This window comes from Pinus tabuliformis, chromosome 7 (genome assembly GCF_031772625.1).
Source record: "Pinus tabuliformis cultivar Carrire ecotype Pingquan chromosome 7, CPIR1, whole genome shotgun sequence".
NCBI lineage: Eukaryota > Viridiplantae > Streptophyta > Pinopsida > Pinales > Pinaceae > Pinus > Pinus tabuliformis.
In genome coordinates this window covers 1,845,862,139-1,845,882,509 of record NC_142293.1, presented here as the reverse complement: position 1 = coordinate 1,845,882,509, position 20,371 = coordinate 1,845,862,139, and the positions used below count along the sequence as shown (strand labels likewise).

The following is a 20,371-nucleotide window of genomic DNA, read 5'->3' as shown; positions in this document are numbered from 1 at the left end:
GAGTCAGTTGGGATCCAGTGACCATTCCACGAATTGGTCTTGGCATTCAAATTCTGGAGTCCATGTAGCTCATAAGGAATCCAAAGTGCCATATTAGAATTGCTTGGGGACAAGCAATCTTGGGATGGGAGCACTGTAATGTTCCTTTCCGAGACCAAAAGACCAGCTAAATAATTTAATTATTTAATATCATCTTTAAGGTGATATTTAGTAATTAAATTTATAAAAGTGAATATTAAGAGACTTGAAAATTAATTAAAGAATAAACCTTATAAAAAAAATTAAAATCACTTTATTAAAAGAAGGAAAGGACCCACCAGTTTCGAAAGACATGATGAATTGGATTATTGTGAGTTGGATTTGGGAGTTCTAGTAGCTTAACGTGAGAGGGGAATCCCTTGTATAGCTCCCAATTTCGGTGTGAAACTACACACCATAGCTGGTGGTGATTAGTTTTGGTGGTGAAAGATTTCACCCTATCTAGTCAAGTGGGAGAACCACTTCAAGTTCTTCAGTAGTGCTCATCAAGAGAAAAGAGGAGGTCATGTCATCACATCACTGGAAGACGTTGAATTAGATTAGGTAGTTGTTGGGGTTTGAAGATCACGTGGAATCCAAAAGAACCCAACAGAGTTTTTAGTATCAGGTTTTCCTAAGAATTATTGATGTAATCCCCTCTCAAGATTATTTAATAAATAAATTGGGATTTTTGCCTTATTTTCTCTCCAATTTTCTGAATTGGTAATTTTATTTGTTTCTGGCAATTTTTTATGGTGTATTTTCATTGAAGAAATTGTCATGAAATTATCATAATTCTATGTTGCACGAGTTTTCGGTACACAGGTACTTCGGGTAGGGGGGAACAAGTATCCAGCACAGCTAGAAGCTTTGCCCAAGTTTACAGGAATCGTCGAGTTGGGAGCGGCAATAATATAATATATTAAAATTTACTATATATTAAAAATAAAAAATAAAATAATTTATTCGTGTCCATCCAAAAATTGCCAATCAAATTCCATCTTGCAAAGAAATATGTAAAAGATTGAACTTCGACACACTACAGAAAAAAATCAAAATATTAGTCCATCAACAATTTGCCAATCAAATTCCTTTCCAACAAAGAAACATACAAAACTCCCAAACTAGAAAAAAAGGTTGTTATTACTCTATTATTATGTGATTTCATGCAATGCTATATTATATTCAACTTTGAAATTCAAGTTTGGAAATTTATAAAATGAAACTAACACACACCCTATTCTTTCTCTTTCTGACCATCACTCTAATTCGTTGAATCTTATCATTAAAGCTTCAAGATAGGCTTCAAGAGAGTAGACTTATTTGCAATTGTTGAACTTCAAGATTTGCAACAGACGCTGCCAAGGAATGACTGGAAACTGTCTATATTTTGTTGAAACCTTTGCTAATCTCCACGTCTTTGTCGCTTTACAAGCCTGACTTGGCATGTATCACTTAGAAAATAAACAAATGGTACCTTCCCTGCTCAAAATAAGTCCCTGAAACGTCAAGATTTGTTGTAGTGAAGCTTCCGAAAAGCTCCAAAGTACCTGTTGAAGCTCTTGGCGATTTTGGAGAGTTTCCTACAAGCTCCCAAACTCCCAGGAGTGTGGGGTACGTGCTCTCCAATGCCTAGGAGAAATACCCGTGTAACTATGTCATAATTTAGAAAGGGGATATTTCCATCAAATTCCCTATTTTATTTGCAATTTAATTTGCTAAAGGTTTACGAGAAAAAATCTTGAAAAATTTTGACAGAAATAGTATAGAATATTTAAAAGGGGATATTACATTCTGCAAGTTATTTTTTAAGTATAAATGCAATCATATATATATATATATATATATATATGTCAAGTCCTACTAGAACAACTGGTTGTGTATGGGCCTCATTTGCAAGGCGACCCATGATCAAACCTCACGGGGAATGGTTGTGCCCAGTGTCAGGAGGAGGCGACATGCTAAAAAATCCAGTCAGCTTGGGGCTGGTATGGCCTGGTGCGATCCCTGGGTGACTTTGATGGATTAGATGCCCCTAGGTCGCGGCTCCTCAAGCCACAGGTCAAGCTTGGAGGACCACAAACAACTTGACAAACAAAATATATATAGATATAAAACAGACACTCCCAGGTCTTAATCCAAGATTTCCAGACGAGCACATTCTTTGTAAAGTTTTCCTAAGGCATAACCCTCAAGACTTCCAGACGAGCACATTCTTTGTAAAGTTTTCCTAAGGCATAACCCCTCCTTCAAGACCAATGCCTTTTTTCTAGGGTTACATAAGGTTTTCCTACAGTTTAGAACCCTAATTTAGCACTCTTTCTTCCCTTTTTCTTGCAGCAGGTAGCATTTCGTGGATTTATAGGAAGAAGCTGGTACCTCTCTCTCACTTCAAACTATAAAGGTGAATTTCAAAAAATCCATGTCACATGCATATGTGCTCTGATAACTCTAAAGTTGATCTCATAGACAGATAAAATATGAAGGTAATTTTCAATAAATTACAGTTACAGGGACAAGTATGATATGCAAACAAATTCTAAAGGGAAACAAATGAGAAATGCAGGATTAAACTTATCCAATTAAAATACTTACCTGTACATGCAGGCATATCTGCACCAGCTGGAAGTTGGGTCGGTAAGGCTGGACTATTGCAGACTGAATGCTTTGCATTCGCCCTATGACTAGCCTGATGAAACCCATTTTCCTGATGCCGCTCCTCATATCGATTTTCTAGCAAAGAAATATTGAATAAAAACTTCAGCCATATTTTGAAAAGAACCATAACCTTCACGGAATGCACCCAAGTAAGGCTCAAAAGTAACTAAAATGCTACAAGAAATGTAAATGACTATGAATGGCAAAATATAATTGTTTTTTTTCATATGTTGTTAAAGAGACCTACTATGTGAGAATAAGACTTTATCTCTTATATTCAAAAGAACATTACAACTACATAAAGTAGTAAATTTTTGGACATCGAATGAAATATAATTTTCCATTGGGCTAAAATAAAAAATGATGAAACAATGCCAAGCCACTTCTCCAAAATACATGATGAATGTAAGTAGGGTTGTCCATGCCTCACCAATTCCGCTGAGCCTTCAAATAGCTAACAAACTTATATTATTCTGCTGCAAAGCCTTTAGTAATATAACTGAAGTGCAGTATTGATTCTGTCTTTAAAGTAACTGATGACTGTGATGAGGTTTTAAGTGTGCATCATGTGTTGATGACTTGTCCTTAGTAGCTTTTGTCTTGTGGTATTTTTAGTGGGTTTCATTTTTGGCAGAGTTCATCATATAGTGGAAAGCAACTCCCATCTAGGTGTTAATTCTAATTTAACTAGAGTAGATATTATTTTGTCAGATACGTTAGGTCTTATTTGTTTAGAGATTTTCACCTCTAAAAGCTCCTCCTTTTTTACAGGTAAGCACATATTTCTCTCATCAAGGATACCTACAAGCCCACACTTAATTAACTATCATGTTGAGTTTTTCATTAGCAAGTTTTGTATGTCTTACTCCTTAACAGGTTAGCATATTTGTTTTAGATTTCCTCACCTAGCTCCACCTCTAATCCTTGTCAACTAGTATCAAAGACTAAAAGTCAAATTACAAAATTAATTCTGTTGCCCTAAAAATCTTAGCATCTTGCCTGGTTTTCCATTTTATGGCTCCGCAGCTGCAGCTATGATTTGACTTCATAATCCATTTAGCAAGGTGTTTCTCAAAAATCTTCAGCATTCTTTAGCACTGTAGCTACCTGTGTAGCTAATTCCAGCGATTGCAAGTAGAACTTGCAGTTTAAGATAAAAACTCTTGCAGATTAACATTTAGTTTTGCATGTTAAATAAGAAGCATTGCATGCATCTCAGATGTGTTAGCCAAAACGCATCGTAAGAAAATGATAAGTGTTGCATGTCAGCTACAAAGCACTGCATGAAGTTCACAAGTGACAAGTGTCATTTATTAGCTGAGAAGTGTTATGTGAAGCTAACAAATGTTTCTAATTGAGACCAGTGCCTTAAAAACCAGCCAAACAGGAACTGGAACCATCCAGTTCAACTGGCCAAACCTCCAAAGGCACCCAGAACCATCCAGTTCAACTTACCAAAGCTCCAAAGGCACCAAATCAGCCTCAAACCAGTTCACTACTGAACCAGCCAGTTTGGTACAGAACCAGTCTGAACCAGCCAGTTAGGCCATTTCCATGCCAAAATGGTCTGGGATAGAGTGTATGGCGTCTGGGAGAGGCTGCCTATAAAATCTAATTTTCCTTTTTTTAACTTGTCTGACTCATTTTGAAAAGAAAAAGCAAATAATTGACAGTAAGGGAGAATTCAATCTCTTCCATTGCACTAAGCAGTGACATCCAGATGTCAACAGCCACTGGAATATCATATTGAAACAATAGCAGTCAAATGAAGAGGACAAAATCATAATTTATTTTGGTTATAGCTGTTAGCTGTTGAAGTTACTACAAGAGTGTTTACACCATGTTGCTAGTGCTTCATGAGATTTGGGGTACATAGTGTATAATGATATGATCATCCACTGGATGCTTGAGATAATGGATTTGCACATGGGAAATGGTCTGTGATGGATTTGCATGTGAAAAATGGTCTGTGATGGTTTTGCATGTGAAAAATGGTCTGTGATGGTTTTGCATGTGAAAAATGGTTTACTTGGTGGTTACGACCTCAATTAGGTGTTAGCATGACATTCTTCCCTAGGGCATTGGATATCTCCTTAACAGCTTTGGTAACATTCTACAATACGGCCACATGAAGATGTTTACTTAATTGGAGAACACCCTACTTAGAATCATTTTGCATCCTAGAGAAGGGCATTGGGCCCTAGACAACACAAGGTAGCTCGGACACCTGCATGGAAGCATGGAATTGGTTCATGCACCCCTAAGTTTGCAAAATTGTTCATGTAAGGAGAGTGGACAAAATGGAGTACATGGATTATTAGAGTCATTGGAGGATTCACCTCATGGAACGCCCTTGCATTTAGAGCCTTGTTTGTGGTCAACAACTCCTTGGAGCTTGACACATGTATGCTTGAAGTTTGAACCATAGCGCTCGACATGTGTGACCCTACATGTCTTATTGTGGGTTGCTTGTAAGGGCTTTGGCTCATATATGTATTGTTGGTCGCCCTTGCCTCTCATATATATAGAGGAAGGAGAGAGTCCTTCATTGATCATTCATTCAGAACTCAATATTGTTCTTTCTTGTGTTAGAAATGTAATCGGGAGGAGCGCACCATTTCTCCTCTTTCTCTCTTCGATCGTATCATGTACTTCATCTCTCTCTCTTGGAGTCACTAGGGCTTCTTGAGCTTGTTGTAACAAATTGAATATTGGGGTTATGGTTTCATCCCTTAGAGATCTGGAGATTAAGATTTTGAGATGAAACCCTAGGTTGTAATTATTGAAGTGATAAAAAAGGGGAGTCGTCTTTCCTTGGATGACATGCATGTGTGATGCATACTTGTCAGATCTCCTTGGTGTAAGCTAGGGTTTTCTCTATCTTCCCTAGATAGGGTTTTACAGAGTTGTTATGAAATAGTCATTTCTACAACAGCATGTAGACTCATAACAATGGAGAGTCGAGAAGATAATTCAAAAATGTCATTAACATAAAAGTCTTCTACATGAGCTATGGAGGCTATCTTGGGAGATAAATTCACTTAAGCAGATAGTCCAATTTGAGAACAAGTCTCTAAGAGTTTTAACATGCAAGTCTTGTACATGACTTATGGAGGCAGTCTTGGGGGATAAAAATTTTGAAGCATATAATCCAGTTTGAGAACGAGTCTCTAATAGTTTGGAATTTTCAATTTACATTATGTACATGAAGATATTTTTTTCATTGAATTTTTCAAATTTAATGTAATTTTTAGTAAAATGGTTTATTTATTATAAGCTAATCCAATTTCAATCTGACTCTGACTAAACCCTCAACTAATTCCAAGTCCAAGTCCAACTTTTAAAACATTAATTAAGACATGTTGTGTGAAGATAAGAGTTTTGCCATCCCTTCACTTATTTGTATTGGATGTTTTATCATTAATGAACATATTATTCATAAAAGTCTTTTATTATCACAATCACCATATGCACTCATGTATCATTGTCACACTAATCCACAAACACTTCTCTTCAACTATGTTTTTCACATTCTTGCACTCTTATCATCACTTATTTGTGGTGGATGTTTTATCATTAATGAACATATTATTCATAAAAGTCTTTTATTATCACATTCACCATATGCACTCATGTCTCATTGTCACACTAATCCACAAACACTTCTCTTCAACTATGTTTTTCACATTCTTGCACTCTTCTCAACAATTCGCTACTTGTTGACAACATCCATGTTTCTCCATCTTTCAATGTCACACACTTCCATTCATGCTTGCTTTCTCAGTCTTCCATTATGTGCTTTTCTAAAATGCTTCCCTTTGTTGTACTTCCTTTTTTGCACTTTCAATCATGCTTTCTTACCTTGTGATGGCTGACACTCCTACATAGTCTATCTAGGGGCATAGTCTATCCATGGATGCTCTTGCATCAAACTTACACTAATGAGATTCTAAAGTTGAAACTCTTTCAATGACTTTGCTTCTACATAGAGTTAAAAATGGACCTTCTCACCATCACTTCTCTTCAATAGGCATTAATAAATAAAACAATGCTACAAAAATGACCTACTAAGTCTCAATCATTGACCTCATTAAAGTACTCCATGTTCTATATGTTAACTTTTAATACCAAGTCTGATTTATTTATCTTCAACAATTATTTTATGCCCAAAAATTAGTGTGCTCAATTGTTTAATGGTGTTGTCATTGATGCCAACATCGGTCCTTGAACACTCTTAATAATCACCTAGATTGCATTGATTGAAGCTCCAATGATCAAGATGTCCTAGAAGCCCAAATGATACCCCGCATTTGACGAAGATTTTGGTTAAGCAGATCAGTGAAATTGCTAGTGAGTATATCATAAGATGATTGTCCTGGTCGTGTCGATCCCAACGATATGTGGCATGCTTTGTAAATCCTCACAGTTGAGGAGATATGCTCAGTCAAAGTTGGTGCCCCCTTCGTGTGGTCAAAATCCCCAAAGTTAGATGATGTGGCAAATTGTTTTGGATTGGTTTATGTGCGATATCTTTATTTCAAAAATAATGATGGACCTAGCTTGTTCACAAAATGCTGAAAGGAATTTTACTTAAAATTATTTTGTGGCCCCTAGTTAATTTTGGCCTTCAAGTCAAGTCAACCATTCAAGAAGAAGATAATTTTGAGTCCAAAAAATTCAAATTTGAAATTCTAATCTTAAGGTCACCTCCCTCCAATTGTTTAAGTCAGCTCCCTCCTAGAAGCCTCCACGATCCCTATATAAGGGATTCGTTTGCCCTCTCTTTTGAACAACAATCTCATGCTTTCAAGGTAAAGTTTCTTTAGGATGGTCTGTGGTCTGGAATAGTGATGCCAAGAAAATGAGGAGGTCGAAATTGAAGATCATTTTGGGTTTAATTTTATGATTCTTGGTTATGGATCTTTGTTGGTTAGTGAGCAGTTTCTGGGGCCATTCAGCCTTCTCTGAGGTAGCCGTATGCATTCTGAGGCACTTCATGATTATTTGGATCATCTCTGTGGATTTGCATCTAAGACATTTCGTTGAGATATTTTGGCCCCTATGTTTGAAGCTATTCTTGTACAATTTCAGAGGCTTATCACACATACTTGAGGGCTAGCTCATGGTCGATTTTTTGGCATAAATTGTGCTAGTATCTCAAGTCTTTTTCAAACAAGTATCTCAAGGTTCTTTAGGGATTCCTGACGCCCATCTCGCCCTCTTATGACAGGCCACTCTGGCATATATTTGCACTCCTTTTTGAAGTAGTTTGAATTGTGTGTAGCATTATATTATGTGGGATTTTGAGTTTACAGTACTCCTACATTCCGAGGCAAGACTTCTGTGACATGTGGCTACAAAGCACTACGCCTATCTGTGGCATATATATAAAGTAATTGTGGTTGAACCCAAGTTGTTGTTACAAGAAACTATCTCAGGTGTACTTTCAGCTCTCTATATAGGACTAGTATCCAACCCCAAACTAATACAAGTGGTTGTAACTGAATGTTAAATCAGTGGCACATTTCACAATCAAACGGACTTGAGGTATGAGACAAATTCTTTATTTTATGTTAAGTTGAGTATTCAGGCATGACATTCACTGGTTGCAAAGGTTGAACAGAGGACTCGTTCAAATTGGTTCTAGGGCTTATTTGAAAGTATACATGTAGCATCTTTTCAGAAGCCAATAAATGTCATGATTAAGGCTGAGTCATGAACTTGCTTCTAAGTCTGAATTTGGCAGCATGTACCTCTACAATGTGCATGAAATCAACTGCGATAGAGACATATATGAGCATAGTTGAAGGCAGTGTTGGTAATGTTCTAGCATTGCGTTGTTAATTTAAGTAGATTTGATTGCTATAGTAGTCAATTTGAGATCGTTGGGTGTGTACACTAATCGCGTCACTGAAGTATGTTTACATTACAGAGAAGATTCATTTTGCCCTTGCTATTATAAGTACCTCTTACTGCTATAATTTGATTGGCCAATTTCAAGGATATCTATGTCTATGAGTTTGGGTAGATGATGATGTGTGACTCAACCAAACAATAGTGACACTTAAGATTGTAGATGTTTTTCTTGGTTGTAAATATCAAAGATTGTACGCTATTATATGCAGGCAAAGAGGGAATTGATAATGATAATGCAAGGGTGTGATGCTACATGTGATGAATGTTGTCTTGTATGCCATGAGAAGAAGAGAATGAGTTGTATGAAAAAAATGTAGAATGATGTTGCTAGGTTTTTATGATACAGAGAGAGAGAGAGAGGAAATTTGCAAGTTTTTTGCATGGTTGAGGAGACAAAGTACATTGATCCTAATGCATTAATGGACCAAACTATTTATGGTTGTGTATGAAACAATGGTTTTCATGTATGAACCTTTGATGAGTCAAAATATGTTGCTATAGTTGTGTTGAGCAATAAGAGTGTTCGCTGTGGTAAGCTTTGTTAAGCCTAATATTGTCATATATTGCTTTGAGCTATTGCCTCGTATGCAGCAGATGGTAAGTGAGTGCTGATCAAAGGGTTGAAGACAATTGTTGCTATGAATGTTGCTAATGTGGAAAATTTGTTTGATTGAAACCTGGTGCTGATAGATTTTGTCAAAGTTTTATTATGAGCAAATATTTTGCTATTAATGTACGTGTTGAGCAGAAGTAGATATTGATTAATAAACAGAGATCATATTGTAGTTTGTTCTTGTATTGTTATTGAGCACCAGCGAATCCACTCTGAAAATTGTGAAACATGGTCCGCTATGGTGAATTGAAGGTCGGAGCCTTCAAGGCAAGTAGTGGCTTGCTGAGTAGGGTGGCAAGGTGGTGCAAGGCAGGAGATTGGAGTCTCCTTCAAGTTGGAACCTGAGAACACTTCAAGGCGGCAGGGTGGTGCTAGGGCATTGGACCCTGTGCAGGGTGTTGGAGCATCATTTTGGTTGAAGTTGAAAAATCAGGGTGTTGAAGTGTCCTTCCAATTGGATCTAGTAAACCAGGGCATTGGAGTGTCCTTCCGGTTGGAGTTGGTAAGCCAGGGTTTTGGAGTGTCCTTCTGGTTGGAGTTGGTAAACCAAGGCATTGGAGTTGGAGCTGGTAAACTAGGGTGTTGGAGCATCCTTTCAATTTGTGTTGATATATTTGGAAGTTGGAGATTCCTATTGATGAAAAATTAAAGACCTATATTTAGAAGCGTTTGGTAGTTCTTCTCCCATAAGGATTTCCACCTAAAAATCCTGTGTCTATTGTCTTTGATATTATGCGTTGTTGAATGGTGTTGTTGATTTATGTTTTGATCTAATGCTAATATTAATTAATGCTCTGAAGATTAAAAATTAACTAATTGAAGTGAAATATTGGTTCACCCTCTTAGTATTTCCAACATCAATAAAATTCAGAAAAATTGTATATAGATACATCGATATTTTAACTTCACAAATAAATTTGCAACGAAAATAAATAGAAATTCAGCGACAAGAAATAGAAAAAAATTATGCCCAACAAATTCTCCTTCGCATTATTAACTCAAGTATATTAGGGCCTTGACCCACAGAGAATACGCAAAAAAATACAACACAATATGGAACCTGGATTTTGGCCCCTTTGAATTTAAGCCTCTAGAGAAATTTCGCCCACTGGAAATACAACACACTTGAAAAATCTCAACCTTGAAAAGCTCAACTCCTCCACCTATAAATCGGCCTCGTTTTCTTCACCTATATGGCCTCATAATGCATTAAGAAATTCAGCCTTCCTCCTTTGTGCAAACCCTGGGTTTTAAAACTCGACTTCTCATTACTTTCAACCTCCTCCAATAACTCAATCTCCTTCTATAATACCTTGACCTATTTAATACATCCTGAAATTACCTCATTGCACACATTTCCCTTTTCTTTAGTCCTCGAGTCTCTCACTCCTTTAGAAAATCGCTCTCTCAATTACAATGTGTCTCTCACCTCTCCCTTGGGCTTTTTTATAATTTCATTAAGCCAAATCCCTAACCCTAATCTCCCAAGAGATCAATGGCTAAGATTAGATCCTAAGCCTCACTTGAGATCCAACAATAGAGATTAGATCTAATTCACTTATATAATTAAATTATTTATCTTTGGAGATTTGGCTAAAAGTCAACATAAATTGATAAAATGATTAATGTACTTTTCCTAAGTTAAACTTAGGAGAGAAATCATAATAATCACTTACTCCTCATGAGAAAGAACCTAAGATGCAATCTGACATCTTTTGCGTGCTTTACACCTAGCCTCTACAGAAGCACCTAGTGAGGAAGGTGTTCTACACCACCCTCAGCTTATCTCTGTAAAACACAAACTTGCCATTCACCAAGGGCTTGGTGAGAATGTCTACCACTTGCTCATCTATGGAGATATACTTAAGCTTCACAACACCCTCTACACTCTTGTCTCTAATGAAATGATATTTGATCTCTATATGCTTGGACATCTTTTGCATGCTTGACATCTAGCCTATGTAGAAGCACCTGCCTAAGCTATAAACATCAACACTCCCTCCTAGCGAGGAAATTGTTATGCAACACCCCCAGCTTATCTATGTAAAACACAAACTTGCCATTCACTAAGGGCTTCATGAGAATGTCTACCACCTACTCATTTATGGAGATATACTTTAGCTTCACAGCGCCCCTCTAGACATTGTCTTTGACGAAATGATATTTGATCTCTATAGGCATGGACATATCATGAAATACTCCAAGAGTTTGATGCAACTCTGATTGTCACAGTGAACCATAATCAGATCCAACTTGAGACCAGATAATCCTATGAGCATCTTGTGAAGCCCAATGGCTTCACAACTCTACCTCTATTGAACTAAGTGACACAAATGATTGCTTTCTATTGAACCCAAAATGAAACAGCACCCAAAGGTGCTCTTCCTGTCCATTGCACTCCCAGCGCAATCTAAGTTTGTATAGAGTATTAATTGCACTCCACCATACCTAACATACTTGAGTCCATATTCCATTGAACCTCGAAGATACCTTAGCGCATGCTTATCTGCCATCTAATGAACCCTCCTTGGCTCCACCTAACATACTTGAGTCCATATTCCATTGAACCTCGAAGATACCTTAGCGCATGCTTATCTACCATCCAATGAACCCTCTTTAGCTCCACCATAAACTGGATCAGTGTGTTCACAACAAAGCATATATCTACTCTAATGTTGACTAGATACATCAAAGAACCTATCAGTTGCCCGTATCATGTGGGTTCCACCAACATTCGAGTTAATGCATGTTGCTTAACTTTTATTGTATCTAATCACTCCCCCTCCTCACCCTGTATGAGGCTCAATCTTCCTTCTAGCTCAACATCTCTTTCCATGAGTTTGGGGAATGTCAAAATATGGTTACAAAGGTCTAAATTTTGGTTCCCAATCTACCAAGGGAGATTGGTTGCATCACATGATGGGATGCAACCATTCACCACATGACCAAATTCCTACAAGGGTGGGTAAGATAGCAACAAGACTCACAAAGGATGATAATAACAAAGTTTAGAATCACATTCAAGTTGCTTAAAAAAGAATGGAGGTGAACCCCCTTAATGAGTTGTGTCAACAAGAGGTCGATGAGTTGAAATCACAAACACAAATGTTTGAAGAGTATATGGCAAAAGGGGTTAGGACTAGGTGGCATATGCACTAGATGGTTGACGAATATTCTCCTACCAAAATCGATTTTTAGAACCCAGAGCATAAACACAAATCTAAAAGAATCCTAGACATACAAGCCCCTAGTGGTAACCTTACAAAAGATGAGATGGAAACCTAACAAAAATTTAAAGATCAATTATTGAGGATTTTCATTTTTGAAGGATTTGACCCCTTCTTAGATGTTGCCATGGATATTGTCCATCAAGTTGTTCCCCAAAGAGCTTGATGAATCAGAGTAAGTTAAGTGATAAAAGAAATCAAGAATGAGAAGTCCAATAGAATTTCACAAGCAAATGTTGCATGTGGTCAGCCTTGCATACTTTAAAGTGTGCCAAGAAGTTGTTAAAGAAGCAAGTATGGGGGAGTTGGTTAATGTTGGGCTCATAAAACTTATCCCTAAATGTGTTAAAATTAACTTAACAGGAGGATGGCACCCAGTGACCCCAATGAATTAAATGGTGGCTCAAATAGTTCCCAAGGAGCAAACATGTTTTATTAAGGGCCACCTTATCTTAGATAATATTAAAACTTTTAAAGAAGACGTGAGTGGGCTAGAGAGACTAGTCAAAAGGTTGTTCTTTTAAAAATTGACTTTGATAATGCTTATGATAGAATTGAGAGGGACTTCATCCTCAAGATATTGGATTGGTTGATATTTGGTTATATGTATCATTTATCCATGGATATGAGAGGGACTTCATCCTCAAGATATTGGATTGGTTGATATTTGGTTATATGTATCATTTATCCATGGATACACCCATATCATGGGCCTTTGCCAAATTCGGTGTGAACAATGTGCCATCAAATTTTATCTGACTACAACATTCCATCTAACAGGCCCACCAATTGGTTTTGTATCTCTGTGTAATTGTAGTTGATGTTTGTGGTTATCTATTTCAGGCAACAAGAACACAAGGGAAAATTAAAGGTATCCACTTACCAAATGCTAACCAACTCCTTAATGTTTACTTTTTAGATGACTTGACTAACGCCTAAATTGACACAACAAATTGTGAAGAGCGCTATGTTATGTTTTGATAGTTACCACTATAAAGAAGAAACCCTAGCTTTTAGAAAAAGGATATGACATTATGTTGATGCTAAGGACAGGGATGATGAAGGTGCAAAAAGTTCAAGAGTAAGAGGGAGCACATTTTTCTCAAAAGATAAATATTCTATAACTTTCCTCTTTGATTAAGACTATTGTTATTGTCTTTAATTTTTAGTTAGTTTCTTGTCTATGTATCCTTTGCTTAGTTGTAATCATTATTTCATATCCTCTCAAAGAAAATTGTAGGTTAATGGCAAAGACTACCTAGACTTTGGCAGCAAACGGAAGAAGTGGAAGAACAAAGCAAAGCAAGAGCATTTTCCAAAATTTCTACTCGAAGGATATTGCACCAAGATAAAGGGAGAAAGTTGTTCGAAGTATGTCTCAATTGTGCCAAAGAAAAGTCAAGATCTAGCATGCAACATGGAAGCAAGATTTGAGAAGGTTCTCCTAGAAAGAGGGAGAGGATCATGTCAAGAAGTTTGCCTCGGTTGTAAAAGTTGCCTCAAGTTTGTTAAGAGCATGAAAAGAAGCCACATGATTGAAGAAGACTTTACACTTTGGGCTTGATTGAATGAATCAACGATGATTCTATATGATTCATCTCTAACAAAAGTTGAAGGACTCATGTCAGAGGGAGCAGTTGTGGAGAGAGTATTGCTTCTAGAGGGAGTAATCAGAAAGCCCTGTTATGACCTCAAAGAAAGTTGACCTCAAATTCCTGGATGATGATTGTCAGTGTAAGAGGGAGTACTCAGTCAAAGTGACCTAAAAGCATTTGCGATGATGGATCCTGTAAAGTTGCAAGGATTTCCAAATTTAGCTTGAGTTTATTACCAAAATTTGGGCCTAGCTTTAATTTCTCGAATGAACAAGTCACCTCGTATGGAAGAGGCTGAGTATATGGCAGTTGGATTCGCAAATTGAGAAGCAGTATGGCTTCAGAGACTACTTGCTAGATTGTATGATAACATGCATGGTGATGAAAGGTGCAATGAAGCTCAAGTATATCTCCATTAATGAGTTGATAGTCGATATTCTGCCAAAACCTCTTTCTAGAAGGAAGTTTTCATACTTCCAGGACAAGCTCGGGCTTGTGGAGAATGCCTATCTTATTAATAGGGACTGATAATTGCATCATGGATATGGTTACTCCCTATGTCATGTACTTTGGCCGAAATTAGGGATGTTATCCCTTAGTCAAGTACATTGACCGGAATGCTTTGAAAGATCAAATAGCAACATGGAGTGACATTCTTCCCATGGCATGTACTTTGACCTGATTAGGGAGGTTATCATTGTGTCAAGTACATAGGCCTGAATAGGAAGAATGGTCCAGTGGACTGACATTCTTCTTGTGTCATTGTATAGTGACCTAATTAGGGTTGTAGTCCATGTGTAACTTTGACCTGAATTAGGAAGAATGGTATGATGGACAAACATTTTCCTGTGTCGTTGTATAGTGACTTTATTAGGGTTGTAATCCCTATGTCACTTTGGCCTATATAGGAAAATGGTCTAGCAAAGGAAAGTCGTTCTCTTTGTGTCAATGTATATTGACATGATTAGGGATGTTATCCTTGTGTCACTTTGACTTAGATTAGGGAGAATGGTCCTAAAGGTTGTAGAGCCTCCTAACATCATGCTTTGATCTCTTTCTAGAGTGAGCTTGTTTTGGCATTATGCTCTGATCTCTTTCTAGAGAGAGCTTGTTTACCAAACAATGGATATGTGCCATATGTCAAGCGTACTAACTAGGTTATGTCAATGTGATTGATGTTGGTGATGATATTGATGATGATGCTTATCTTAATCTTGGTAATCCTTATAGAATTGAGAACTTGAGAACATCTTGAAAGTTGTTAGTCATTGTGAATACCTCCCTAGTTAAGAGGGAGTGTTAAAATTGTTACTAGGTTTGGTCTTCATAATGTATATTTTTATGATCTTGTAAAGAGTCAAAAAGAATTTATTTGAGTCAAAAGAAAAATTATTTTTGTCATGGCCCATTTGGGCATTTAAAAGAAAAGATAAAATTCAATTTTTATGTGTCTTTAGTTCAAATCCCAACTACCAAGTTAGCCCTCCAAGGATCAAGTCGGCTTGCTCAAGAGTCGTGTCCTTTCGCATAGGCCTAGTCGCTCTTCTCCACAAGCAGATTCGGATCAACCATATCTCTGAGGCTTAAGCGAAGGGTCTAAGGCTTAAGCAAAGGGCCTAAGTCAAAAGTTCAGGTTTGAGACTGAGTATGGGTCTAAGGCATTATTCTTCTAAGAAATACTAGCTACATGAGGCATATTTCTCTGTGATAAAAGACGAGTTTTCTATGGCACTAGAACGAGGACTGAGGCTAGGCTATAGGCAGAATTTCGGCATATCTAAGGTAGAATAAAGGACACTCCTGAAGTAGTTTGTATGATGTTTCTAAGGAAATACTACAAGCTAAATTAAATTTCTAAGGCACTATTAAGGACAGACATATGGCATATCCTCGATAAGACTTCTGGCAAATTTCTTATGATTGTTGAAGGTTGTTGTTGTTCTTGGAGGGCTAACTTGGCACTTGGATAATTGGTCTACTGATCAGGTTAGATGTCACTTGGATTTCTCCAATTGACAATGATTCTATAAGGAGAGGATTGTTGGATTTTCCCCTTGTGGATTTTGCCTTGGCCACTGGCCTAATTTATGGTGTCTCTTATCTCTTGTGCATTGTACTTGATTGGTTAAATTGATAATTGCTTGATGAATAATAAAGAAAGGCTAAAAAGAACAATAACATCTTCACAAGTCATTATCAAGATCAGAAATTCTAGCTTGCACTCGAATTTCAACACCTAGAAACCCTAGCAGCCAGATCGACTTGGTGAACTCACTCCCTCATAATCATAGCACCTGCTCCTAAAGATAAAAATTGTGTTTGGTCTTCAATTAGAGGCTATGCTATGATACCATGTTAGATTTCCTCAAAACCTAGTAACTAATTCGCAATTTCCCGAGTGTAACTTAAATTATGAATACACTAAGTTTCTAACTTAAAATGCACAATGGAAAATAAATAAATCTGAAGACAAACACATTCAACATATAGAACACAAGATATACCCAAGAAACCCCCAACTCCGAGGAAAACCTGTAACTGTGTGTGCTTTCTACTAGCTCAACAAATAATAAATTTATCAAAGATTTATACAGCAAGGGAATTCTTCCCTTCTACAACAAACTCCACCCAAAAACTGATATGAATCAAAATCAAGACAACCCCTACTCAATGCTTGTGCAGATCTGCTCCTTTGGGCACAAATGTGCATTGTACAGCCGCATAGGTCGATTTCTCCTTGCGCACTGCAACTCATTTGTATAGTTGCACTAGTTCTAAGTTAGGTTGAGGCTATTCGACCTCTTTCTTCTTGCCACTCGATCCCTGATTTGCTCGTTGATTGCTAAAAACACTTCTCTTGTTGAGCCAATCATACTCTCTCCACTCTTCGAATTGGCCACTTGCTCTATCTCCTCTTATAATTTTGACCTAAGTTCCTCCTTCACTCTCAATGATTGAGATTGAATCATAAGTTAACTTAGAATTTTTAAATGTTTTCCTAAGTATAACTTCAGAAATAGTTTAATAAATTAATATTATGTTAAAGTGGTTGTCTTGTGGGTCCCTCTACTAGCCTTAGCACCTAGGCAAGCACAACTCTTACTTCTCTATTCCAATAAACACAAATTATGAAAGTAAAAGGTTGGCATTCTTTTGTGTGTTTTCCCTCTAGAAAGTGTCAAGTGTTGTGGAGCCAAAAGTGTCCATATGAGTAGGAATGAGTTTCTTTGAGCAAAAACTCCTATTTATATACCATGCATCCAATTTGGAAGGCTTGGATTTAGTTGCATATATAACATTGGATGCATGGCATATAAATAGGAGGTTTCACTCAAAGAAACTCATTCCTACTCATACGGACACTTTTGGCTCCACAACACTCGACGCTTTCTAGAGGGAAAACACACAAAAGAATGTCTGTGATTGTTGTATCCATCAATGATCAATATGGAACTAATTCAAGCCTTCCAAATTGGATGTGCGGTGGCATAGCCAATACCTTTTCAACATACAAATCCATTTCAATGGATTTGATTAATGACTTTCCCATGACGCAATGTCAACATGATTGTATCTTAGTTAAAGTGTAGCATTTTTTCAAAAGGGTTTCTCCATTCCCTGCAACAATACCACCAATGCCCCCAAAAGCTACAAAACTGTTCTTCCAACACATTCAAAGACATTATGGTTTGCTACTCAATATCACTTTGTATCAAGACTCCTCTAAAAGTGTCATTTTTTAAAACCATTGATCTAAGGCTACAAAAGTAAATATTCTTCCAACATATTTGGCTACAACACCACTTTGCATCAAGAGCCCATGCTCTTCAACCACTTCTAGCAATCACTATGGAAAATGCTTGCCTATCAATTGTGGTTTTCTACTGCTCTTTATCTCAAGAGATATAGTCCAATTGGAATTGTTAATAGCAGATTTTTGTATGCTTTAAGGGGTAAATCAATGTTGTCAGACTCACACTCTTTTAAGACCCAATTGGCCTGTGACTCGAGAAGACTCAACAAACTCTTTCAAACTTGAAGGGGTAAATCAATGTTGTCAGACTCACACTCTTTTAAGACCCAATTGGCCTGTGACTCGAGAAGACTCAACAAGCTCTTTTCAAACTTGACAACGAGAAAAATACTCAAAATACACACATAACATACACATCTAAAGATACAGATAACATTACATGTGCTTCAGAAACAGATTTGATATTTAAAATAGGAAAATCAGCCACATGCCACTTTAAGGAAGAGAGATACGCATAACATATGCTTGAGAAGCTGGCATGATATTTAACATAGGCAAATAAGCCACTCAGATTAGTCATCATACCTACTACAATTATAAAATTAATGTGGTTCAAGAGGGCATCTAAATTAATAGAAAGGAAAGGGAACCACAAAGAAGAAAAAATATTTGAGAATCAAGGAAAAAGAAGAAAATAGAACTTCATAATAAGCAAGGTAGTAAACATAAAATCAGGCAGAGAACAAGTTGAATTCATATTTAAAGCAGAGACAGATAAATGAACCTGCTTCTAATATTTCATATGCGAATTTTGCCAACTCATCACTGCATCTGTTCATTGAAAGTTCAAAACGAAGACTATCAATTTCTCGAATATAGAGATCTGCTGCCATCCAACGCGCTAAGAAGCAAACATCCCTGGTAACCTGCACATAAATTCATAGTATAAGAGGAAGCTAGCCTTTTCCTCAAGGTTGAGGTTCACGTATCTTCAAAAACAAGCAGCATTTTACCTTTTCCTACCAAGTTAATCAAAAGACAAAGATGTTTGCTAATTGAAAAAAATAACATATTCATGTGTTGCAAGAGAGCCTGTGCCACTAATACAAAGCAGAGAAATGCAATTTCTGCAGTTTCTATTGACTACTGTAATGATTGATGGTCGGCTTTTCAAGTCATAAGTACCTTAGCAGTTACATTTGGATTGCCATCTCTATCACCTCCCATCCAGGAACCAAATCTGATCGGAGTGCATGTCAAAGGAAGAGGCCTACCAGTATGCTGAAAAATTATAAAACCATAGCATTAGTGTAATTTAATCATTTTAGAATGTCATATTTCAAGCCCAACTGGCAGGCAAATTAAATATGATAGCTTCCATCTGAAGCATCAATCTAATTTGTTCAATATCAAAGAAATCAACCTTTTTTAAGGCAGCACTGACTCTACGTAGATAATGAGGCACAGCTTTCCAAAGAGACTGTTCCACAATGTGCAAACCTGCAGAAAGGTAAGACAATTAATATTCATGAAAGAACAAACTATCTGACAGTCTCCTTGACACTCACCAGCCCGAGCTTCATCCACAGGTGTAGGCTTATGACGTCTCAATTCATCTGTCTGCCATAAGGCAGTAACCTCTCTCCTCTGCACAGAAATCCAATTGATTAAATAAATTGCTTGAAACATATGTAGAATAAGGGAAGCTACATGTCCTATATGACATATCTACATAACCAACAAATTAGGGGTGAGCAGAAGCAAATTGTTACCAAATCTTCAATCAACATTTCCCGCTCTTCATGGCCCAGGTCTGCTCGATCATTATATTCCAACAGATGCTGCAAAACAGAAAAGATAGACTAAATGGACTCTGGAGAACAGGGTAACTTAACAAAATATGTTCACAAACACCACAGATTGTGTAGTACAGATTGTTTCCATTTTACAGACCATAACTATTGCAGACATCTAACTGTGGTAAAAAATGAGCAACTTAGATCAACCACTACTTTCCCTTTGGGGCATTTCCTGCAGAAAAGATAATCGGGCATATGAAAATACCAATGAAGAGGTGATAAAAAACAATTGGATTCAGATACATATCCTCTCTAGGGCATTTCCTTCAGAAAAGATGTTTAACGAAAATGAAAATACCAATGAAGAAGAGATTAAAAACAACTGCAGTGAGAAAAATAATCCATGAAAATGTGTGAAGGTTAAAGAAGAATCCAGTACTCAGGAACATGAGAAAAGTACTATCCTCAGTAACACACATTTTGAGTATGAAAATCAGATAAGCAATTTTGATACTTATCAGTATCAAATGGCATTGTACTGTCAAAAACTTTTAAAAACATAAAGCAGGAGAACATCTCTTAGTCCTCATAAATGTGCTTGTAAATATCATCATGGCAAATTTCATCGACCTCAAAATGGATTTTAAAGGAACAGTTGGAGGTTAAAATCCAAGTCACAAGGACTTACTGCAATTCGCAGGTGCTTGTATTGCAATGTCCGTCTATTTATTTGTGTTGGATGTGCAGTCAAAACAATTTCAATCTCCTGTGACATACAAGCTACCAGAATT

At 37.0% G+C, this 20,371-nt stretch overlaps 1 protein-coding gene across 1 annotated transcript in view; it reads right to left on the bottom strand.

Annotated features, from left to right (window-relative positions):
- The window catches only part of LOC149255805 (phosphoenolpyruvate carboxylase 4-like), an 82,811-nt gene that overhangs the window by 58,775 nt on the left and 3,665 nt on the right, over positions 1-20,371 (bottom strand). The window contains 7 exon segments of the mRNA XM_089460579.1: positions 2,614-2,751; positions 18,566-18,707; positions 18,967-19,062; positions 19,205-19,281; positions 19,350-19,428; positions 19,554-19,622; positions 20,269-20,346. Coding sequence (XP_089316705.1) covers positions 2,614-2,751; positions 18,566-18,707; positions 18,967-19,062; positions 19,205-19,281; positions 19,350-19,428; positions 19,554-19,622; positions 20,269-20,346 — 679 coding nt within the window.